The 25,150-nt window shown below is 41.4% G+C and overlaps 1 protein-coding gene across 2 annotated transcripts in view; it reads left to right on the top strand.

The window, feature by feature from the left end:
• Nucleotides 1-3,701: 3,701 nt before the first annotated feature.
• Nucleotides 3,702-25,150, top strand: part of DCDC2 (doublecortin domain containing 2) — a 225,937-nt gene continuing 204,488 nt past the window's right edge. The window contains exons 1-3 of one of the 2 annotated variants that reach the window (XM_049884887.1): nucleotides 3,702-3,729; nucleotides 4,410-4,802; nucleotides 8,735-8,789. In XM_049884887.1, coding sequence (XP_049740844.1) covers nucleotides 4,510-4,802; nucleotides 8,735-8,789 — 348 coding nt within the window. In that variant the 5' untranslated portion in view covers nucleotides 3,702-3,729; nucleotides 4,410-4,509. Of the gene's footprint in view, nucleotides 3,730-4,210; nucleotides 4,294-4,409; nucleotides 4,803-8,734; nucleotides 8,790-25,150 lie in introns of those variants that run through there. The other variant, XM_049884884.1, reaches the window with a different exon arrangement.

The raw sequence follows: 25,150 nt of genomic DNA, 5'->3' as shown, positions 1-25,150 counted from the left end.
TGCCTGGGACCCTCTATTGTGAACCTGCCAGAGCAGTCACGATTGTGGTAACCAGACACCATCTAGTTGTTCTGGGCTTAGTCTGGTGGAGGTTGTGGTAGTTGTGGCCCATTAGTCTTTTGGACTAATCTTTCCCTTGTGTCTTTGTGCCAGCTGGGATGGGACCAGTAGATATATCTTAGATGGCTGCTCTCAGACTTTTAAGACCCCAGATGCTATTCACCGTAGTCTGATGTAGAACATTTTCTTTATAGACTATCTTATGCCAACTGAGCTAGATGTCCCCTGAGACCATGGTCCCCAGCCCTTAGCCCAGTAGCTTAGTCCGTCAGGGCATTTGGATGTGTCTGTGAAGCTTCTATGACTTTGCCCTGGTCAAGTTGTGCTGACTTCTCCAGTGTTGCGTACTGTCTTACACTTTACCAAAGCTACCACTTACTTACTACCTAGTTAGTGTTTTTCCATCCCCATCCTCCCCTCCCTCATAACCATCAAAGATTATTTCTGTGTGGGAATATTTTCATCTGAAATTGTATGTATTTTTTAGTAGAAGACATAGGTAATTGATTTATTCAGAATTTAAAGATAAGCTCTATGGGCTTCTTCAGAGTTCACTTTATGGCAGGAAGCAATATCCAAAAAAGAGGGTTCAGTGTTTATTGTTTCAGGAGATGTGATTAAATAAAGGTGTGCTTTGTATTCATGCGTTGCATATTAAGGAAAAGTCATTCTTCGCCATTAGGCTTCTCTCGCACTACATGGGAATAAATAATCACTTTTCATTATTCTTAACTCCTTAGATATGTGGCAATTTACAGAACAAGCATTCCTACCATGCTCTTGTCTTGATTTGGATTGTGTCCCCCCAAAATGTGTATCAACTTGGCTAGGCCATGATTCCCAATATTGTGTGTTTGTCTACCACTTTGGCATCTGATGTGATTTTCCTATGTGTTGTAAATCCTATCTCTATGATGTTAATGAGGCAGGATTAGCGGCAGTTATATAAATGAGGCAGGGCTCAATCTACAAGACTGAATTGTGTCTTAAACCAATCTCTCTTGGGATATAAAAGAGAATCGAGCAGAGAGACGGGGGACTCATACTACCAGGAAACAAGAGCCAGGAGAACAGCGTGTCCTTTGGACCTTGGGTCCTTGCATTGAGAAGCTCCTAGTCCAGTGGAAGATTGATGATGACAAGGACCTTCCTCCAGAGCCAACAGAGAGACAAAGCCTTCCCCTGGAGCTGACACTCTGAATTTGGAGATCTAGCCTACTAGACTGTGAGAGAATAAACTTGTTTGTTGAAGCCATCCACTTGTGGTATTTCTGTTATAGCAACACTAGATAACTAAGCTCTGAAGCAAGATCAAGAAAGTGAGACTGTAAAAGGATTTAAGACATGTTAAGCAGGTAGACTCCATAAGACTTCATGATTAGTTGTGTGTAGAAGATGAAGGTAGTCTAGCGTACAGTCAATGTTGTGTTTTAGACTCATAACGACCCGATGTGACAGAGTACAATGCCCCATAGGGTTTTCTAGGCTGTAATCTTTATAGGAGTAGATTACCAGGCTTTCTACTGTGAAGAAATATTAGGTACTTTTAATACAGAAAAAAAGTGTCCTCGTGGTGCAGTGGTTAAGCACTCAGCCGCTAATCAAAAGGTCAGTGGTTGGAACCCACTCACCAGCCACTTTGCAGGAGACAGATGTGGCAATCTGCTTCTGTAAAGATTACAGCCTTGGAAACCCTATGGGATAGTTCCAGTTTGTCGCATGGGGTCTCTATGAGTTGGAATCAGCTCTGTGGCACACAACAATAGCAATACAGCAGGCTCAGGTAGGAAACCTACTACATGGAAGTGAAGAAGAGTTTAGCTATTACCAGCACCAACTGAGTTAACCTGTTCAGAGGCGTTCAGGGCCTCTTAGACACTGTCACCATAATCCATGTGTGTATCTAAGAAACAGTCTCTCAGGAAGCTGAAGTTCTTGCTCTTTGTGAAACTGAGATATAAAAACCATTTGTAAAGTTAACAGCACTTTTAAAGGGAAAATTAAGCAGAATATGCACCACTTTTCACATATAATTCTACTCTCTTGAAAGAACACAGAAACTCAGTAGCAGAGTGTATGGGTCAGAGAGCTGGTTTCCTGTGTGGCTCTCCATTTGTGCCTGTGTATTTTCTGTCTGAAGCTAAGCAGTTTGGTTTAGTCTCTTTAATTGGCAGGTACTTTCTTATTTGTTGATCTGAAAATATGCTTTCTCTACAGGAACGGTTTCCAAATCTTTTAACTTTTTTTCTTAATTTTTAAACATAATTTATTTTTAATTCATTCACATTTATTTTCCACATCTCTTCCCTTGATCTGTGTATTCCTCACTACCAGCTTGCAAAATTTTCCTCTATTTCCCCCTGTATCTTCCTCTTCTCAACGGCCTTCTTTTAACTTTCAAGGAATTAATGTTTTAATGACTTTAGTAAAAACGTTTCTGCACAAGATTGCAATGTCCCACACATTCACCTCTCATGAGGATTCACCTCTCATGAGGATTCATCTCTCACGAAGAGTCACCTTTCACGAGGTATGATATGGTGGTTAAGGAGGCTTTGGAATTATGACCTGGGGTAAATTTCTTTGGTTTCTCTACACCTTAGTTTTCTCATCTGAGGAAAGAATAGTAGTTACCTCTGAAGGTTATTGTGAACATTAAATTAGATAATCTATGTAAAGTGCTTAACATAATACTTGGTCCATATGTGTTCAATTAATGGTAGTTATTTTTTTAATTCATGTATGAATTAGGAACACCCTGTAATAAAATTTACACACGACACACAGTAACTAGGCCTTAGGAGGAATAAGGAGAATAATGGCAGAGATGAGCTGGAAGATATCATCCCTTTTTAGAGAAGTTTCCTGTTCCCACAATATATATGTCCCAGACTGGATTGGACAGAACACCTCTTTACTGATTTCTTATTATTCTTAAAGCTCCTCCCCTCATCTAGCCCCATATACCCACCTAATGGCATACAGGCAGCATGCGTGTGGGCTCTTGGCCACAAAGCAGTCATCTAGCCACTTAGCCTTGCTGTTGCTCTCCAGCCAGCTGGCTTACGGCGACTCTGTATAACAGAGGGGAAACATTGCCTAGTTCTGGGTCGTTTTCATGATCGTTAGTATGTTTCAGCTCATTAACTTTATTGAAGGCAGTGAAAAACCTTTTTCCCAGCCGAGCTAGGCACATAGTAGGCACTCTAGACATTGTAGCATATCCTTTCACCAATCTATCCCCAAATCTTAGAACAGCGCCCGAAACACAGGCACGGCTGTTAATTGAATGAGCGCATGATAGTGCCGCCCAGGCTCCCTTTTCATCCCCAACCTCTCACTTCTTTTGCGCCTCTTTTTGAAGCAGCAAAGTCCAAGGGACCCAGGCACGCGCCAGGCGGAGTTCACGGACTCTGCTCCCCGCGCGCCACTGCAGTTGCTATGGAAACGGCGAGAAATAACAACTCCATTCCCCCCGGGGTGAAAGAGGCCCGCAGAGATAACGGCAGCCCGAGGAACAGCGGGAACAAGGTGCAGCCGCCGCCGAGTTCACCGCGGTGCCAGCGGAGCCGCAGCGCCGCGCCCCTGCCCGGCGACCCCGCGCTGCGCCCCCGGCCCAGCCCGGCGAGCACCCGAGCCGCCCCGCTCCCCACCAGTCCTCGAGTGTCTGTAGGTACCAGCTCGGCAGGCGCCTCCCCGGAGACCCCCGCAGCCACCCTAGAAATCCCACTGCCCGCCCACCCCAGTACGCCTCCCCTGGGACCCGGGTGCGCGCCGTTGCTCGCCGTGTTCAAATGATGCCCTCGGGAGCTACGCCACCCAGCGGCGGCGGTCATCCAGAAAGGGGAAGAGGGGCCTGGACGTTGAGTCTGCGTCTCTGTGCCTCAGTGCACCTTAGGCATTTATTTTTTGAATTGGCAAAGAAAAAAATTGAGCAGTTCCAACCAGGATCTTAATTGCTCTAACTTGGGTGCAAGGAGTAGAGAACGAGAGGTAAGGAAGCAAGGAGAGAAAAGACAAAAGTAACAAGTATGAAGTTAGAGATTGGGCTTCATCATATTTATAATTCGTACCCCACCTCCCTCCCCCCACCGCCCCCGCCCTATCTCGGTCTGCGTGTTAAAAGCCCCTCACGTGGCTCTTGTCCTGAAGTGGTACACCTTATTCTGCCCGTAGCATGTGTAACAGGTGCCGTACCCGTATCGTGAGCGCTGATTGGTTGTGCAGACTAAGGTGAAATACTCGAACATCTACTGTGAGCCCTGCAGTCTGCAGGGTCTCAGCGGGCTGGCCTCCAGGGCACGGCGGTTACTTCTCTCTTACCTTTGGGTTTGTCTCTTGCCCATTAGTTTCAGGACTCGATCCCGCGCCGTGTGTGCGGTGAGGCAGTTGGGACAACAGAGGTGCCACCCCTGGAGCAGCGAGCCGCCGCGGCGTCCCGCGGGGAAGATGAACAGCACCAGCGCCAGGTCCAACCACCTGTCTCAGCCGGTAGTGAAGAGCGTGCTGGTGTACCGCAACGGGGACCCCTTCTTCGCAGGGCGCCGCGTCGTCATCCATGAGAAGAAGGTGTCTAGTTTTGACGTCTTCCTGAAGGAGGTGACGGGAGGCGTTCAGGCGCCCTTTGGGGCCGTCAGGAACATCTACACCCCGCGGTCCGGCCACCGCATCCGGAAGCTAGACCAGATTCAGAGCGGGGGCAACTACGTGGCCGGGGGCCTGGAAGCCTTCAAGAAACTCAAGTGAGTTCCTCTGCCCCCCACCTTCCACCACATCAGGGTGCATTAAGGTGTTTGATGAGAAACGAATGACACCCTCCCCTCAACACACACCCTCTCAGTGCTCTCAAAGCCTGGGTTGCAGTTGGGCGTAGAGGTTGAAAGTGAACGGGGAAGAATTTCGCTCGGCTAGCAGTAGGAACAGACTTAAAATTTGTGTGTAAACAGCAGGGATCTTAAAAAAAAAAAAAAAAGTATTCTTGCAAGAGACACTTTGAAAGAACACCCGATGCTTTAAGCATGTTGTGTTCTGCTTTGGTTTTTCCACTTTTTCCCCCTTTATTTTGAAGTTATCTTTTTTAATTCAAGCAAAGATTTCTTAAAAATCACTCTTACTGAGAGTATTAGCTAATATATCATCACAAGAGGAGAAAGGTTCCCTGCATTTTTTCCTCACTGTTTAAATTCTTTCACCTTTCATTCCAAGTAGAACTGACCACACCCCACTTTTCTGTGCCTTCTCCCAGGCCTGCATGTTTTTGCAATTAGTATAGCACTTGGAAAAGTTGATGGCGCTTACTGTACTTGTCTACGTGTCTGTCTCTGGGTACCTGTTAGACCCTCAAGCACAAGGGTGGCTTATTGGTGTGTATCCCCAGTTCTTGGTAGTGGGCTCACTCATAGTCCATGCTCAGTGAATTAGCAAACTGCACTTGGGTCTGTGGAGTAAACGAAGATGAAAAGGACATAAATCCCTATCCTAAGGAGCTTACAATCTAACAGGAGAGAGAATACACAAACATCAATCATTTTAATGCCAAGTACCAAAAACCAAATGCCAAGTAGAAAGGAATAAATGCAGTTAGAAAAATAGGTAAAGTTGCAGGAGAGTTGAGAGAGAGCATTTCTGATAGCGGTGGGCATTAAAGGACAGGTTGAACTTTATATTCCGTATTTTTTTCACGGCTTTATTGAGATGTATTTCACATACCATAAAATTCACCGATTTTAGTATATTCACAGGGTTGTGGAACTATCAGCACAATCTAATTTTGGAATGCTTTCAGCATCCCAGAAAGAATTCTGTACTCATTTGCAGTCATAATTCTATTTCCTCCCACCCCCAGCTCTAGGCAACCACTGATCTATTTCTGCCTCTATAGATTTGTCTCTTCTGGACGTTTCACATAAATGGAATCCTACAATATGCAGTCTTTTGGGCTGGCTTTTTTTTTTTTCACTTAGCACAGTGTTTTCAAGATTCACCTGCGTTGTAGCATGATCAGTACTCCATTCTTTTTATTGGCAAGTGATGTTCCATGGTATGGATATACCACATTTTGTTTATCCACTCATCATTTGATGAATGGGTGTGTTGTTTCACTTTTTGGCCATTATCAGTAATGAATGCTGCTCTGAACATTCATGTGCAAGTTTTTGTGTGGAAGTATGTTTTCATTCCTCTTGGGTAGATACTTAGCAGTGGCATTACTGGAATATATGATAACTGCATATTCCATAGTTTTTTCAATATAATATTTTATTATATTACATTTAGCTTGGGCATCAGAATAGCAAAATATAGCCTGACCATAAACTGTATGTTTATGAATTCTATTTTTAGCCATATGGAATTATTTTTCCAAATACCACTCAAGTTGTCTAAACTCATCCTTCCTTTCCTACCTTTGGTTAAATTGAGTTCTGAATGTTCGGCCTTTTGTTATACCAGACATTCTTTTTATGGGAGACAAGGGATACATTTGGGTTTATTTTTCCTTTCCCTGAAGCCTCCCCTTAAGTGTGCCTTGTCTACCTTGGTTAGAAAAGAACTAAATGAAACTTGCGCCCTTTAAGAAACTTAAAAGTTAAAGTCAGAAGCCTGGAGACTGAGTTGTTTATTAGCTCTGTATCATTGGGCAAGTCACTTGACTCAGCTAATCAGTTTCCTACTGGAAAAGAAATATAATCACTCCTACCTGAGAAGCTTGTTGTGAGAAGCAAATGCTATGGACTCCAGTGTGTTTTGTAAATATTAACATATCATCTATAAGGCATCTTTATGTACAGTTGCTTTCATTCCGTACTTTATTTTTCATTGAATACTTTCCAAGTTAAACCATTTTCATGGCAATGGAAATCTGGCCCAGAATCTAGTAACAACTGAAAATTTGTAGAAGCACTTTGGTAATTTATATTTTCCTTTTTTTATTTGTCATCACCAACTCAAAAGATAAAGACGGATACACTTCCAAACCAAATAGAAAGTGCACTTCAATCTTAACTTTCAGTGTATGTGAGAACTCACTCTTCTTAGGTACAAGAGATTTGCAGGTTTGCTTTTGCTTTTCACAACAAACTGAGCTTGTTATAATGGTCTGTGGTTGTCAGCTTTCTATGCTGACAGATGAATAGTTTAATTTATTTGTGTTAAAGTAGTAATGTCTATGCTTATAATGATAGAAGCCAAGGGAATTTAAAGGCCGAATATATTTGAAGCTTAGCACTTGTAAGTTTATATAACAAATGAATCAACTAGCAGAATAAAAGAAAGTCCAAAAGGTATTGAGAGCAATGTGTGTGCTTTCATTGAGACCTTAAATGATGTCAGGGAAGATAACAAGAGTGGAAAAAACACTTTTTCAAATGAAAATGATAAACCTCCAGCTTCAGTTTTTTCACCCAGATTTTTCTAATATTTTTGAAACCATAAATACACTTCAGGCAGCTCTGAAACCTTTATTTTATAGCATAGAATTCTAGAGATTGTTATTTTCTCCAAAAGTTCTCCTATGCATTTTTGGAAGTTCACTTTATTATATTAATCTTGTCTCTGAGGTCACTTTCCGGCACATGGCAGTTAGAATGTTTTGGTATTAGGTCAGAAATCAGTCCCCGCAGATTCATAGAGATTGCTAAGACAGAGGGAGTATTTGCACTGCCTCCTGTAAATACTGTTTGTGTGGGGAAAATGAGTACTTTCCAAAGCTATCGATTTAGCTCGAACATTCTACCCAAAAAAGCAAACAACAATAAAACCACACTTTAAAGCCAAAAGGAAAAATTAATTCTAATATAAACTTTTTTTTTTTTTTTGGCAACCCAGCAATTCCAGTAGTTGAGGTAAAGGATTATATAACGTATGTATATACATATTTTAAAATTAATTGCTATATTTATATTTATCTATTAAAATGTTTATTTCACACCTTTTTTTTTTTATGTATGAAGCAGTGAAGCACAGTGCAAGGGACCATATAAAACTAGAACCAGATCACAGTGATGAACTTAAAACTTGAAGTTGACAAAGGCATAAAATAGAAAGTTTTCAGATTCTGCTTATGTCACAGCTAAAGAGTCAGCACTAGTTAATGTCTGTAACAAACAGTAATGGAGTAGTAGGGGTCTCCAGAGCTTAACTAGTCTACCCATCTGTTTCTTAGCTGAACCGGTACCTAAACCAGCCCACATGACTGAGCATTTCTGCATCATTAAAGTGATCTCATAGGGGAAAAGATTTCCCAGCCTTTTCCAGTTATTACTCTCAAGCATTTCTCCTTCATTTTATTAGAACTAAAGTGTGTGATTAATGGTACTGTTAAGCAGCTTGACATACATGTAAACCACTCTTTATGTTAAATTTATATAAGAATCAGAAAAATAGTACGTATACTGTGTAGCTAACTATTATGGGGGGAAAATGTTCCCCCCTAATAGAAGTATGTATTTCTAAGACTTCAATTCACTTGGTGTTTAGAATAGACATGTGTCAGCTCTGGTTGGCGATGCTGAAAGCAGTTCTTACTACCATAATTGCTTTTAATTAGTAGCTATTGATTTTTACTCTTGGTTTAAGTATTTCCTATGATGTGCTTTACTTTTTAATAATTTGAAAAAAAGAAATTTATATAACTGGCTCAAAAGCTGTATAAACAACATTTTTTTTTTCCTTCCAGTTACTTGGACATAGGAGAAACCAAGAAAAGACCAATGGAAGTTGTTAACACAGAGGTAATGCAAATAGTATTTTCAAGGCTCAGATAAGTAACAGTGCCAATTTTGTGTCTCTTATGGTGTGTCTTAGAAGTTTGGACACTGTTCTAATCATAAGACTCGAGTTTTCTAGTTTATATAAAAAACCAGTTGCTGTTGAGTGGATTTCTTTTAAGGTGCCCCTGGGTAGATTTGAAATGCCAACTTTTTGGTTAGTAGTTGAATGCTTAACCGTTCAAGCTACTGAGAGACTTGCATGTGTGTCAGAGTAGAACTGTGTTCTACAGGATTTTCAGTGGCTGGTTTTTCCAAAGCAGATTGCCAGGCCTTTCTTCTAAGGCGTCTCTGGGTAGACTGGAACCTCCAACCTTTTGGTTAGCAGCTGTGCACGTTAACTGTTTGTACCACCCAGGGACTCCTAATTTATATAAATGGATTATATATATATACACACACACGTATATACATACATATATATTTATATAAACTAAGGAGCTCCTGAAAATCCCATCAGCATTTCAGAAGCTATGTGCAGTGTGGTATTCTGAATATCTACTTCACAAGACTTATTTTCAAGGGAAATAAGGAGCCCTGGTGGCATAGTGGCTGCTAACCGCCTCATATAGACCCTATGGGGCAGAGTAGAACTGCCCCACAGGGTTTCCACGGAGCAGCTGGTGGATTCGAACCGCCAACCTCTTAGTTAGCAGCCAAGTTCTTAACCACTGCGCCACCAGGGCTCCTTATTTCCCTTGGAAATAAGTCTTGTGAAATAGATATTCAGGATACCAATCTCACATAGCTTTTGAAACCCTGGTGGAATTTTCAGGTATTCTGTAGGACATATTCCTTATTGTGTGGATGATGAAACAGATGAAAAACAAAGCTAAATGTCCCAGTGAGACAGAGGGAAAATTCTAGTTAGACACAGACCGGGACTTTATTTACTAGCCCAGATTGCCACGCTCTCCAGTTTGATCCCTCAGGCTAGTGCTTCCAGTGGGTGTGCTCTGTCAGTAAAGACATGGCCAACAGAAATGTAGCCTTTTCGTTTGTTGTGCGCATCCCAGAGAGACCCTCCTCAACTCTCACCACTTTCACTCACATCATGTTTATGCCCAACAGGACCTAATAGGTCCCTCTACAAAAAACCGTGTAAGAAAAATTTCTAATTGTGGGGTATTGAAGAATGTGAGGTTAAATCCATTATTCAAATTATTTGTGGGAAGAGGTCCTACCTGAGACATTGTTTAAAAATAATTAATTTTCTTTTTTTTCATACCAATAGCCAATTAGCTTTTAATAGTAACACATGACACCTCAAACAAATTACGTTTAAATGATAAGTCTAATACGAATGGAATAATGTTTTGATATGCGCCTCATGTTTTTTTGTAAACAAACGGAACCCTGGACTATGTGATTTACATCCATAAAAATAATTAATATCCTTGTTTGTATTTTTGACTTTCAATGTCTGTCAAATTGATTGTTTACCAAAGTGATGGACTTAATAACATTGGACAAAGATATAAATCTTTTCGGTTGTGTTTATATGTTAGCTTAAGTAGTTAAGGAAACCCTGGTGGTGTAGTGGTTAAGTGCTACGGCTGCTAACCGAAGGGTCAGCAGTTCAAATCCACCAGGCACTCATTGGAAACTCTATGGGGCAGTTCTACTCTGTCCTATAGTGTCGCTATGAGTCGGAATCCACTCAACGGCACTGGGTTTGGTTTTTTTTTTTTTTTTAAGTCGTTAAAAAGAACAGATTAGTGAATTAGTAACAAAGGGCTGATTGGTGAATTCGTTCTGGATATAACTCTGTTTGAAGAAAATACAACTGGTTGACATAGGCTACCTTGTGTGAAATTGGTGACTGGATTTTTGCAATAGCATTTGAAATGTGTGAATTCCTAAAAAATGTGAGCCCAGTAAATAGATTTATTCTGGATCCTAGTGTCTTTGATGAAGATACTGTGTATGGCAGGGTGCAACAGGTGGGCAGTACATTTACCCAACACACTGTTTTTCCTTAGGAGATTATCTTTAACATTGGAAGCATTCACAAGGATGCTAATTAATTTAATTTGCTAATTGTTCTTCCACTTTGGGGATAGTAACCATTGTCTTCTCTTTATTCTGGACCTACGCAGGAACCACACAGACAAGGCTCTCACTTATGCATACACATCTGACATGTGAAAAACTCACCTCTAATCTCCCAGTGGAGCCCTGGTGGTGCAGTGGTGAAGAGCTGTGGTGAGCTACAGCTGCTAACCAAAAGGTTGGCAATTCAAATCCACCGGCCGCTCCTGGAAAACCCTATAGGGTAGTTCTACTCTACCCTATAGGGAGCTGTGAGTCGAAATCCACTAAACAGCAACAGGTTTATTATTGACAGGCATACTTTGGTGTATGACATCGCAGAATTAATTTTAAAGTGGATTTAGAATATGAATACACAGAAGTGGAGGGTTTAGAGTTTTCAAGAAGGAAGCTTCAGAGCAATAAAGTTTTAGTGTGCTAAAAACCATTTATTCAAAGATGTGTCCATATAAAGGTTGAGTAAAATTACTTATTCACTAAAACTGGGAACATTTCCCTCAAATCTGAGGCAATTTCATTCTGTTTGAATTTTCAGTGATGGGACTTTGTAATAAAAGCCACCACACCAGTATACGTGACTCATTTTCCTAATTACTCAAAGCATATTAATCCATTATCCCCAATACATTTTACTCTAGAAAGATCTTTATGGTTTGATGGGGTCATGCAGAATGTGTAGCATTGGGTCCTGGCCACTGTGGCTAGGCTTTCATACGTGCTGGGAAATCCCACCCGTGACCACTGGGAGTTAGAGTCATTCCTTCGCTTCTCCCAGAGCATCCTCACCTAAATCCATGCTACAAACTGGTTGCTCCTTTGTTGTTGTTAGTTGTCGTGGAGTTGGCTCCAGCTCATGGTGACCCCATGTACAACAGAACGAAATGTTGTCCAGCCCTGTGCCATCTTCACGATTGTTGGTATGCCCCAGTCCATTGTTACAGCCACTGTGTATTTTGAGTTCCTTCCAATCTAGGGGGCTCATGTTCCATCACTATATCAGACAATATTCTGTTGTGATCCACAGGATTTTCACTGGCTTATTTTCAGAAGTAGATCTCCAGGACTTTCTTTTTAGTCTGTCTTAGCCTGGAAGCTCTGCTGAAACCTGTTCACCATGGGTGACCCTACTGGAATTTGAGATACCAGTGGCATAGCTTCCAGCATCATAGCAACACACAGCCACCATGGTATGACAAACTGACAGGCGGGGGGAAGGTGTTGCACTTTAGACAATCAATAATTCAGACTGGATGGCAATCCAATTTCTGACCACAAGTCACAGCAGCTAAAATATGCACGTCACCTTGACATTTGACATTCTCTTGTGGCTTATGTCACTGCTTTTATGTTTCATGAAGCCCCTCTTTGAAGAGATATTGGAAGAATAGCCAGTCCTGTTCCTTTCCTCTTCTCCTGCCCTGTGATCAGGACAGAGAAAGGCAGTATTATAATACGCCTCTCCCACCAACCCAAAAGAAGCACGCGATCTTACTTGGCTGCCACTTCAGGTGGCAGAAGAAAAGGAGGGGAAGAAAAATAAAAAGGAGAGAGAAAAAAGAGGAGGGAATAAGGAGAATGAAAGATTCACTGTAGTGATTTGCACTTACTTCAAAGTAGGAGGCAGCATTGCCAGCTCAGAGCAGTCTTCACCTTGCCTCGTTATGTGCAAGTCCTGGTTTCACTAATGTCTAGATAAAGAGAGGGGACAGTGGTAGTCAAGTGGTAGAATTCTTGCTTTCCATACAGGAGACCTGGGTTTGATTCCCGACGAATCCATCTCATGCACAGCCGCCACACAACAGTCAGTGGAAGCTTGTGTGTTGCTATGATGCTGAACAGGTTTCAACGGACGGCAGGCACAGGGCCGGGCCGTGTTTTGTTCCAGCGTGCCTATGAGTCACTTGAGGGCAGCTAACAACAAACAAGCTAAAGGGAGCTTCTAGGCTTCCCTCATGTTCTTGCCTCTCCTCTTCAGTCACTTTGTATAGTTACAGTTTTATCTTTCTTGCCATTTTCCCCGCATCAGTGGTGGTTTTAATTAAGATGGTTTCCTCAAGTTCTGACCCTGACTCCCTATTTATGACTTCCCAGTCTTTCATGTAGTATCCTTGGTGGTGCAATAATTACGTGCTCAGCTGCTGACTGAAAGGTCGGCAATTTGAATCCACCTCAGGAGGAAAGACCGGGTGATCCGTTGCATTGAGATTACAGCCTAGGAAAACCTGTGTGATAGTTCTACTCTGTCCTGTAGGGTTGCTATGAGTTGGAATTGACTTGAGGGCACACAACAACAGTAGTCTTTCTTTGGTTCCTCCTCTCCCTCTTCTTGGCCCAGTTTCAGATCTCATTCTAGGCTTCCATGTTTCAAACCGACTTACCAGGTTCTTTATTCGTTAACTGAAGCAGTCACGGGAGTCTTCTATCTTTATGCCTCAGGTAGTGAAGGCCTCTGAGTCTGAATGTGCGATGCCCTTCCTCTCCCTTGTCAGCCCACAATTCTTGTAGTGGATGGGATTACTGCTTCCTTTCTTCTTGCTTTTCTACCTTACCTGTTCTGCTTCCACATGACTGAACACCTCAACTGTGCGGTACCCCGGGCGGAGTGCTTGGGAGCAAAAATGAACAAGTCGCACACCTCCAGGAATTTGTGCTGTCCTTGTTGCAGTCAGGTTGAGTTGGCTTTGACTCATGGCCACTCTGTCTGTAACAGAACACAACGTTGACCTGTCTTGAGCCATCTTCATGATTGTTGGTATCTTTGAATTCATTGTTGGGGCTATTGTATCTGTCAAGCCATCTCACTGAGGGTTTCCCTCACTTTTGCTGACCAGGAATTTATAGTCTTGCTAAAAAGACAGATGTATGAACATCTGAAGTGCTACATAATAAGTGATTCAATTTAATAGCTATAGTTTGCAAGAGGTGTTTATTTCAAGTGCTTCTCACTTTGTCACATTTCAACGAGCCATTTGCGGATCCTTCAAAGGAAAGCTCCCTTCTGCTTTGGTGTAGAGTTGAACTTCCTACCCCTGCTCATGTCTCATCTGTGTGGTGAGTCCTCCAAATAATGACGTTCTTAAATAGTTATTTAAATCTGTTTTATTGTGTAAGGGTGCTTGGTACACATTGTACGTAGAGGAGAAGTGCAGAAAGCTTGGCTGTGGCCCACTTATGATGTGCTGGGAACCTTGCTGGGCACGAGGCATACAGTGAATACTTCATAGCTCTTACTCTTTAGGAGTTTAGAGTCTGAAGGAGGAGGCAGAGAAGTAAGCCAACCATTATTATCCAGTGGCATAGGTACCAGGCTAGAGGAAGGCTCAGAGATCTGGGGAAGTGTGGATGCTAGGGGATTAGGGTGGTAGGTCAGCCAGTCTGAAATTGTTTTAAATACAGTAACCAAAAAAAAAAAAAAATCCCAAACCTATTGCTGTTGAGTTGATTCTGACTCATAGTGACCCTATAGAACAGAGTAGAACTGCCCCATAGAGTTTCCAAGGAGCACCTGGTGGATTCCAGCTGCCGATCTTTTGGTTAGCAGCCATAGCCCTTAACCACTATGCCTCTGGGTTTCCAAATATAATAGAAACCTTTATTTTTTACCTGTTCTTCTCACTTTAAGCTTTTGAAAATGTGCTTTCTACAACTTGCAATCCATTTTTTTTTTTTAGATATTTCTTGAGGAAATCAGTTTTCACAGGTGTCTCCTGCCAGCATTTTTTAAAATTATTAAGTGAAAGTTTACAAATCAAGTCGGTCTCTCATACAAAAACTTATATACACCTTGCTATACACACCTAGTTGCCCTCCCTCTAATGAGACAGCATACTCCTTCCCTCTACTTTCTACTTTCGTATCCCTTCAGCCAGCTTCTGACCCCCTCTGCCCTCTCATCTCCTGTCCAGATCGGAGCTGCCCACATAGTCTCATGTGTCTACTTGATCCAAGGAGCTCACTCTTCACCAGTATCATTTTCTATCCCATAGTCCAGTCCAACCCCTGTCTGAAGAGTTGGCTTTGGGAATGGTTCCTGTCTTGGACTAATAGAAGGTCTGGGACCATGACCTCCGGGGTTCTTCTAGTCTCAGTCAGACCATTAAGTCTGGTCTTTTTATGGGAATTTGAGATCTGCATCCCACTGCTTTCCAGCTCCCTCAGGGGTTCTCTGTTGTGTTCCCTGTCAGGGTAGTGATCTGTTGTAGCCGGGCACCATCTATAGTTCTTCTGGTCTCAGGCTGATGTAGTCTCTGGTTTATGTGGCCCTTTCTGTCTCTTGAGCTCATAATTACCTTGCGTCTTTGGTGTTCTTCCTTATCCTTTGCTCCAAGTGGGTTGAGACCAATTGATGCATCTTAGATGGCCACTTGTTAGCATTTAAGACCCCAGACTCCACTCTCCAAAGTGGGATGCAGAATGTTTTCTTAATAGATTTTATTATGCCAAATGACTTAGATGTCCCCTGCCAGCTTGTTTGACATCTGCTTCAGTTCTTTTCTTTTCTATTAAGGAGCATGGCTTATTCCAGTGTCTCAGTCACATCCTATCCTAAATCACATTTCTCAGTGTTTAGCCAACTCTCCATATTTCCATCTATCTACTTTATGTGGATTGTTCTGACATTGTCAGCCAATTTGTGGTTTTCATTTTACAAATAAAATACAATTCTTATCCTTCAAACCTATATTTTCATGGACTATTTAGAATAGTGGTCCTTGCAGATATGCAGACTCTGTGCCACATTTGCAATTTTTAATAACCAAAAGGAAACCCTGGTGGAATAGTGGTTAAGAGCTACAGCTGCTGACCAAAAGGTCAGCGGTTTGAATCCACGAGGTGCACCTTGGAAACCCTATGGGGCAGTTCGACTCTGTTCCGTAGGGTCACTATGAGTCAGAATTAACTCAACAGCAACAGATTTAATAACCAAAAAAGCTGCGTGAATTGTATGGAATATGAAAAGTTGCAGTGGGAAGAACGTGGGCTTAGGAGTTGTCACTATTATATATTAATTAATTTGGACTTATTTAATAAATACCAAGAACAAACTCAACAAGCCTAGTTTCCTCTTGCTATTTCAGCCTCACCATTTAAGGTTCAGTGTAATCCACAGGCAATTAGCATGATGTAATAAACTATTGCCTAAAAAAATGTACTATTGCAATAAAGAAGATTGAAGAACTATTGTACTATTCAATACATGTACCTGTGAAAGTCAAACCTGCCTCTGGCAGAAAGGATGAAAATTTACTTAATTAATCAACCATTAATCAGGCTGGAAGGACAGACACAGGCAAAGCCAACGGCAGAAAAACAAAAACAAACTTATTGCAGTCAATTAGAATTCATTGTGACCCCATGTGTTACAGAATAGAACCGTTTCATAGGGTTTTCTTGCCTGGTATCTTTGCAGCAGCACATCACCAGGCCTTTCTACTGTGGCACCTCTGGGGCTTCAAACTGCCAACCTTTAGGTAATAATAACAATAAAAAAAATAGCTGATGGCAAATTGCTTGCTCAACACCGACCTAAACCAGCTGCATAGTTAACAGTAAACATTTTTCTCCCAGGGTTACGCAGCAGGTATAAATGCCATAAGGGCTCCTTCTTAGAGTAATTCCTGCTTTCTTACCACTGACATCCCCAGACCTGCTTTGTGATTTCCATCTATTCCTGGGGAACTTTAATTGCTTGATTATCACTTTATAACAATCCCCAGTTAATTCCCGTGTCTCCTAAATTCCACTTAAAAAATTTCATGTAAGAACTCCTGAGACCATTACCCTGAGATACTCTTTAAACCTTAAACTGAAATTATCCCTTGAGGTCACCTTTTAGCTAAATAACAGTTTGATTCATAAAATAACGAATATCATCCATGAGTATTGAGCTCCTTTAAGAAATCATCTATATGAGACCAAATGGTCAAAAATTACTCTAAAGCAAAGATAAGAAGGTAAGGGGGCAGGAGAGTACTGGAAATGGTACAACTAGAATGGAATGAAAGAGAATGATGACACATTGTGAAACATGTAAGCAATATCACTGGATAATTTGTGTAGAAATTGCTAAATGGGGATCTAAACTACTGTGTAAACTTTCACTGAAAACACAATTAAAAACAAAACAAAACAAAAAAAAGCAACCAACCTAGAACTGACCCCTGCTTCCCTTAGATCCTCCTCAGAACCCTTCAGGGACAACCTGAACCTTACAAAAGGTACTTATCTCCTCTCTCTTTTCCAGTGTCATTCTGTGGTCTCTCCAAGTGCCCGCCCGTCCTTGCTATGCCAAGCCATTAACTCTGATTTTGTCAGACTTACAGGCTTGTCCCTGGTGGTTTTCACCTTTATCAGAATTGCTATTAGATTGTAAGCCTACAGGCAGCCTGTTAATTCTGTACAGAAGCTAGCATTAGTTGACTGGTAATAATTTGAATTCTCTATAGTTTTGAATGTTTCTTATTAGTCAGTTAAGGTAGAAGAAATTTGCCTATGCATACCTGATTTTTTTGCATTTTATATATGGGTGAGATGTCTCAAATTACTTAAAAGTCTTCATAAACCAGTTGCTGTTGAGTGGACTCCAACTCATAGAGACCCCACGTATGTCAGAGTAGAACTCTGTTCCACAGGGTTTTCAGTGGCTAACTTTTTGGAAGTAGGTTGCCAGGCCTTTCTTCCAAGGCACCTCTAGATGGGAAGTCTTCATAGCCACTACCTATTTAGATTTTGTTTCAGGGATTAAAATCAGTTGTGGTCGAATCTTTGTGAGATACATGTGTTGTCTGTCTAGTATAATTTGGAGCTGTAGTAAATGAATGCTGTTCATTCAACAAGGATTTATTGTTGCCTGCTATGTGCCAGGCATTGTGCTTGTCAGCAGGGCACCAAACAAACATGAGCCCTGTCTTTGTGGAATTTACTAATCCTTAGCCTTCCTTGCCTGGTGTACCTCAAATTTTAACTCTCCAACTTTGGTCTTTGTTGCAGACATTGATGTAAGACAGATTTCTTTGGTTCAAGAACTATATTTTGGGGGCTTGATAAGCAGCTTTTGAACTTTATTATTGATAATAGGTCAGAGGAATAATGGTGCTGATTCACCAGGACTGGTAAACATCTAATTCCTGGAACATTAGTTCCTCTTTCCTGGAGTTATAAATACCTACACTACTAATTGTAACATGAATAACAGCCGGAGTTGTTCTGATCAGGCTAAGATTGATTTGAACCTCCGTTCCATAGCCTTTGGAATGCCCACCGTTCGTCCCAAGATTTCTGTGAGTTTTTGTGGGGGTTATTATCCCGTGCTCACCTCTTCTTCTGAGCTTCTGTTTCCAAAATATTGTTGAATTTATAGATTGACTGTCTCATTGTCCCCTTGAAAGTTGTTTCTGTTTAAGACCCCGTCTTGGTCTCCTAGTGCTGCTGTAACAGAAATACCTCAAGTAAAAAAAAGAAAAATAGCTGGCTTTAAAGAACAGAAATTTATTATCTCACAGTTCTGGAGGCTAGAAGTTCACATCAGAGTCTCAGCCATGTTGATTCCTTCCCTATTGGTAGCCCTGGGCCTTCTTTGGTTCCTTGGCTTATGGAGGAGCCTCAGATGGTGTCTGTCTTCCCCAGTTTGTGCTTGTCTCTCTGTCTAATCTCCTCGTTTTATAACTCAGAAGGGATTAGGTTTAGGACACATTTTACCCTGGTGTGGCCTCCTTAACATGACAAAGAAACTCCTGTTTTAAAATAGGATTGGGTTCACAGGTATAGGTGTTAGGCTTCCAACATGTGTCTTTGGGAGCACACTTCAATTCAAAACACACCCCATCAACCCAGAGATGAAATCTTTTCATTGATGTACACACAAACACCCCCACACACAACTTTGTGTTTGGTTTGTAGAGTTGTAGTAGGCTACAAAGAAGTGCTAACAACTCAAAACTTAACATCAGACTTCCTCATTCCTAAAAATACCTTGGTTTTATAGGCCAAGTATGTACTCTAGCCTTTGACCTTGCTTATTGACCTCCTTTCTCTTCTCTCCCTCGTTATTTTTTCTGCTGTATCCCCGTCCCAAGTTCCTATTGATTTCTAAAACAGAACAGTTTAGAGCTTTATTTTGTTTCGCTGTGTCTTGCTAATCTGTGTTCTCAGGGTCAGTAGTAAAGATAATTTCCATCCCCGTCTCCATATTTGTATTAAAAAAAAAAAAAATCAAGGGTCTGTTTTGGGTTTCTCCTTTCTTTTATTTTCCTTCCTCACCTGCCAGTGGTGGTGCCAGTCAGAAGGGAAGTGACAGAAGGAGAGACAGGAGAAGATCAGCTCACCGTATTCTAAGTAGCACATGAATAAGTGTGCTATCTATAGTCTGAGAAGTGCTTGCTGCCTTAAAAAGAAATCTGTGGATTAAAATCTGAAGTAAGACCCCAATGAATGTCTTCCAGAGGGTGAAAGCCTCTCTGATGGATGAGCCATCACGCTGAATCCTTTTGAACACACTGCCTCATTTTAGGTTTTCATTAAGGAGAATGTGGATGAGCTGGGTTTCTTAGCAGGATTGAGAACTGTAGGAATACCATAAAGAGATGCAGTGAAAGGAAGAGAGTTTTAAAAACGTGGGAGCTCTGCCCCTGTTTGAAAAGTTTGTGTGAACCTGGGCTGTACGTCAGGTTGGTTACTCAGGTGAATGTTCTTAAAGTTTTGAATATCATTATTAAAACCTCAGGTTTCAGTTTAATAATTAGGCATAATCTCTAATGAAACATACTAGGAGGTTTGCTACTTAAAGGCTTTTTGTTGGGAATGGGATTCTAGACATTAAATCGAGTATAATTATTAACCTTGCAGAAGGAAGGCATGGGGTTATGTGGTTTAACTCAGTAATCTTTAGCTTGGGAATTCTGGGTTCAAAGGGACACCAGAACATAGTGAAGCTTCTAAATATTTCTTTATTTCACTTGGGGAAAGCTTTCCAGATTATGCTTCTCATGTTTATTGAAGAATCAAAGAAAATAAAACTCACTTTGTAAATTCTCCCAACAATAATCGAAGCCCCCTTTCTTGATTTTTTTTTAATTTCTGCACCTTACCCCCCACTGCTTTAATATAACTGCTAAGTAAGAAACATTTTTTTAAGCACAGCCAGTTCCCGTCAGTGACCATGGTGATTACAGGGTGTGTATGACCTTGCCAAGGCACTATGGAGATCAAGTTTTCTACTAAGGAACAACTGTCTGTATTTCATTTTTCTTTCACATTTTCTCGTTTTGACTTTTGTTTTGTTTTGTGTGTGTGTGTGTGTGTGTGTGTGAGTGAGTGAGAATGAGAAAGAGAGGAATTATATCAACCGGGAAAATATTGGTCTAATGAAAATTGTTTGTTAATAATACTGTAATCAGCTGTAATTGAAAGCAAAAAGTTGGTGATCTTAGTTCGGCCATTAACACGTATCATGGCATTTGTTCCAAATATCTCACATTCTCTTTTTGGCATTTAGACATGATTCTAGGAGACTGAATGTCTTTTAAATTGGCAAGAATGTGAATTACAGTATATATACCTACCTACCCACTGCTATGGAGTCGATTCTGGCTCATTGCAACCCCATAGGGTTTCCAAGGCTGTAAATCTCTGTGGAAGCAGATTGTCACCTCTTTCTCCCACAGAGCAGTTGGTGGGCTTCCTTAGGGCATATAATAAATAAGTTGTTCTAATCAAAGACAAGGAGCCCTGGTGGCGCAGTGGTTAAAGAAATCAACTGCTAGCCAAAAGGCTGGCTGTTTGAAAACCTGGAGGAAGATGTGGTGGTCTGCTTCCATAACGATTACAGCCTTGGAAATCCTGTGGGGGCAGTTCTACTCTGTCTTATTGGGTCACTGTGAGTTGGAATTGACTTGACAGCAATGGATCGGTTGGTTGATATAATAAAATAGTTAAATTAGTAACTAAATGTGCATATTTTAAAATACCTTTTAATTCAAGTATCAAACTATTCTCGCTAAAAAAAAAAAAATTAAGTTTCTACTAAATTAATGTCCTTTTGGCAACTACAAGAAAAACACCTATTGAACAGGAACGAGCTTCTTGTTACGCTGCATGAGGTTCAGAAATAGATAAGATGAAATTTTGGGAATATATACTAGGACTTAATATTCTGCCAAGGTATACCAAGCTATTGGTTGATTTGTTGTCATTAGTTGCCATTGAGTTGATTCCGACTATACTTGAGAACTGCTAGAAAACCAATACTTAGATTCACATTTTAAGATAATTGTTGTTGTTAAGCGCAGTCAAGTTGATTCTGACTCATAGTGGCCTCATGTGACGGAGTAGAACTACCCCACAGGATTTGCTTGGCTGTAATCTTTACAGAACCAGGCCATAGGTCTTTCTCTGTGAAGCCACTGGGTGGGTTTGAACTGCCAATCTTTTGTTACCAGACAAGCACAAATTGTTTGTGCCAAATTGTTAGAATGAACTTACTGAGTTTTCTGGTGAAGTCAGAGGAGCTGATCAGGACGGATGTGTGATTATTTCTGTATGGTAAGAATAATGGGAAAATAAGACTAAATACATAGCAAAGGACATCCAAAGAAGACAAATTTTGCCCAGCCGTTTATTGAATACTGCTCATGTACAGTTTCACAATCGGTCAAGAATATTTGTTGAGAACTTGCTGAATGAAAGGCAGTGGGCTAGATTCTAGCTCTACAGATATAAAGAGACACTTACCATGCGCAATTCAGAAATTTCAACAAGGTAATTGTTGTTGTAGGACTCTGGAAAGTTTTACAAAGTAAGATGCATGAAAAGAATAAAGATTTGAAAATAATAGCAGAGGTGTGATGGTTAAGGCTATGTATCAACTGGTGGGGCCATGATTCTCAGTGGTTTGGCAGTTAGATGTAGTTTGGCTGTCATGTGATGTTGTGATCACTTCCATGATGAGATTTGATATAATGTAATCACCTCCATGATGAGACCTACTGTGAATAGCCAGTCAGTTGAAAGGGAGTTTCCTTGGGTGTATGTTTTGGATCGAATATAAGTGGACACCCTGGTAGGGCTTGTGGACTTTTGCTTGCTCTGGATCCTGTAGCTGGCTCCTATTTGTCTGATCTCTGGTTCTTGGGGCTTGAGCTAGCAGCTTACCTGTGATCTTGCCTACCATCTTGGGATTTGTCGATCTTCACAGCCTGTGAGCAACAGCCCTGCTGTCTGACCTGGTGGTCTTGAGTTCACCAGCCCCTGTGGCTACATGCATCAGGAGAAGACTCCATCATGACCCATGGACTTGGGACATTCCAGCCTCTATAGCCACATGAGCCATTTCCTTGATACATAAAACGTATTTATATGCCTTACTGGTTTTGCTTCTCTGAAGAACCCAGCCTAAGACAAGAGGTTATTAATCCAAGGGAAGAAAATGATTTAGACCCAATTAATAATTGACTTCAGTGCTTACAGAGAATATGGTGACCAGCTCTTCTGCATCATAGCTGGACACCAAAAAGAAGGAAACAAAATTCAGCTATGGTGTGAAGGTTGGAGAATTTAGGTCAGATGGAAAGAAAGTTTTTTTTTTTTTTTTAATTGGTGAAGATTACTGAACACTTATTGAGAGAGAATATCAGATCTCCTTATAACTATTTTTTAGTATATTCACAGAGTTGTACAACCATCCTGAAAAAAGAAAAAAAAGAACCTACTGTCATTGAGTTGATTCCGACTCATAGGGACCCTGTAGGACAAAGTAGAATTGCTCCATAGGGTTTCCAATGCTGTAAATCTTTATGGAAGCTGATTGCCACACCTTTCTCCCTTGGAATAGCTTGTGGGTTTGAACCACCAACCTTTCAGTTAGCAGCCAAGCACTTTAACCACTGTACCACCAGGGCTCCTGCGTACAACCGTTACCGGAATCAATTTTAGAATACCTTTTAATTATTTCAGTCTCTGGGTCACACAAATGGTGAAGCTTTCTGCTGGAGTCCACCCAGAGCTGCCTTGGAAGAAAGGCCTGGCCATCTACTTTTGAGAAAGCAGCCATTGAAAACACTGTGGAGCACAGTTTTATTCTGACACACATGGGGTTGCCATGAGTCAGTCAACTTGACAACTCTTTTTTTTTTTTGACTATTAAAAAAAATGCATGAAGCAGATGCATTCTTTTGACTTGCGTATGTCTGTTATATGCCAGGGTGGCAGAGGTGACCTGAGATTGAGTTAAATTTCAAAATGCCCTCTAACCCAAGGTCTTGTGAGTCAGAGTGTGTCAGAGCCTTCCTGGGAAGCGTGGAAGGACCACTGCACAGGTTGTCACAGCCCTTCATCGGGGAGGCTGTGTGTGTGGGAACATTGCTGGAGTGACTGGCAGCCATCCATGTTGGTACCTTCCATCACGATTTCTCAGGTGTCAGAGAGCTTTTCAATATAAACAAGCATGTGGCACTGTGATTTGTGGGCACTTTCAGTCGGGATGGATACCCTCGTGATGTAATGGTTAAGTGCTATGGCTGCTAACCAAAAGGTCAGCAGTTTGAATCTACCAGGCGCTCTTTGATAAGCCTACTGGTAGATTCAAGCCAATGGCAATGGGTTTGTTTGTTTCAGTCAGGATAAACAATAATAATAATAAATCAACACAATTTGAAGCAATCCCATGAAAGTAAAAGGTTTGGCCAGCCATTCCTATTTTGGAGTACAGTTGTGTATTTAGACCTGAAAGTAGCATGGCACCCTGAACAGATATAGCAATCATCCAAAGAGATGTTTCAAGTGTTTTCCACACTTTGTCTGTCAGGAAAAGAGAACTCAAGCAAGTGATGTGTTAATTAAAAGAACAAGGCAATTGAAACTCAGAGGAATCAGTAGTAAGAAACAAGCAGATAAAGTCATCTGTGATGATTGTGGTATTTTTGGTTAGGATCTAGAAACTTGTCAGTTTGCTGTTGTTGTTAGGTGCCGATGGGTCCATTTTCGACTCATAGCAACCGCATGTGACAGAGTAGAACTGCTCCATAGGGTTTTCTAGGCTGTAATCTTTACAGAAGTAGATCGTCAGGTCTTTCTCTCTTGGAGCCACTGGGTACATTTGACCCGAAAACTTTTCGGTTAGCAGCTGAGCCTTGACGGTTTAGACAGCTTAAATTTGACTTCTCTTTTAGAACAGAGTGTATGTGTGTGTGTGTAATCTTACATACCAAATTTGTGAGGGAACTATTTTTGGACTGTGGGAAATTTGTTTCGAGATCCAAAATAGCACTTGTTTTTGGCTGCTGACAAGTCGGCCTCCACTTGTGGTGACCCCATGCACAACACCATCTGACCGTTGTTATCCATAAGGTTTTCATTGGCTGATTTTTGAAAGTAGATCACCAGGCCTTTCTTTCTAGTCTATCTTAATTTGGAAGCGCCATTTAAACTTGTTTAGCATCAGAGCAACATGAGAGACACCACTGACATATGGGTGGTGGCTTCCCATGAGGTGCACTGGCTGGGAATTGAACCTAGGCCTCCTGTATGGAAGGCAGGAATTCTACCACTGAACCGCCAATGACTACCACATTGTTGTTAGTTGCCCTTGAGTCAATTCCGACTCGGGGCGACCCCATGTGTGCAGAGTAGCTTTTATAAGGCTCCTTATAAAATATACTATACTACTCATAAAATATACTTATAAAATACACAATACTCCATAAGCTTTTCAAGGCTGTTACCTTTCGGGAGAAGATCGCCATGCCTGTCTTCCGATACACCTCTGGGTGGGTTAGAACCACCAAAGTTTCGGCTAGTAATTGAGCGCTTAACAATTTGCACCACACAGCGACTCAATTCTTAGACTCTTTCTGGTGGTGTAGCAGGTGAAGACACCGTGTTTATGAAGGCACAGACTTTGGCTTGGACCCCAGTGGGCCTGTTTGTACTGCCGAGGTCCCTGGCTCCAGATTATCCCCCTAAATAGCCAGCTGTCCTCCCAAGTGTGGTGCTATTAAGGCGTGAGTGCGAGTGTATATGTAATCCTGTTTACATCTATCACCACACTGGGACAATGACTAAAAAGGTCTGTGTCTCTCAGGTAGTAGGCCAATAGCCTTATCTTTATGTACAGAATATAACTAGTTTCGGTGTACTTCAAGATAGATGGAGACATTTTTCCTTTTTAAAGGCAGGACTGTTTATTTGCATTTGGCTTGTTTCAGCATGAAGTATGCAGGCATTGTGACTTAGTATCTGGCTTGGTCAACAATGAAAACTTGCATTTCTCATTGTGAAAG

The sequence above is a fragment of the Elephas maximus genome, chromosome 1 (assembly GCF_024166365.1).
Source record: "Elephas maximus indicus isolate mEleMax1 chromosome 1, mEleMax1 primary haplotype, whole genome shotgun sequence".
Lineage (NCBI taxonomy): Eukaryota > Metazoa > Chordata > Mammalia > Proboscidea > Elephantidae > Elephas > Elephas maximus.
This window is presented reverse-complemented; position numbering and strand designations above follow the sequence as displayed.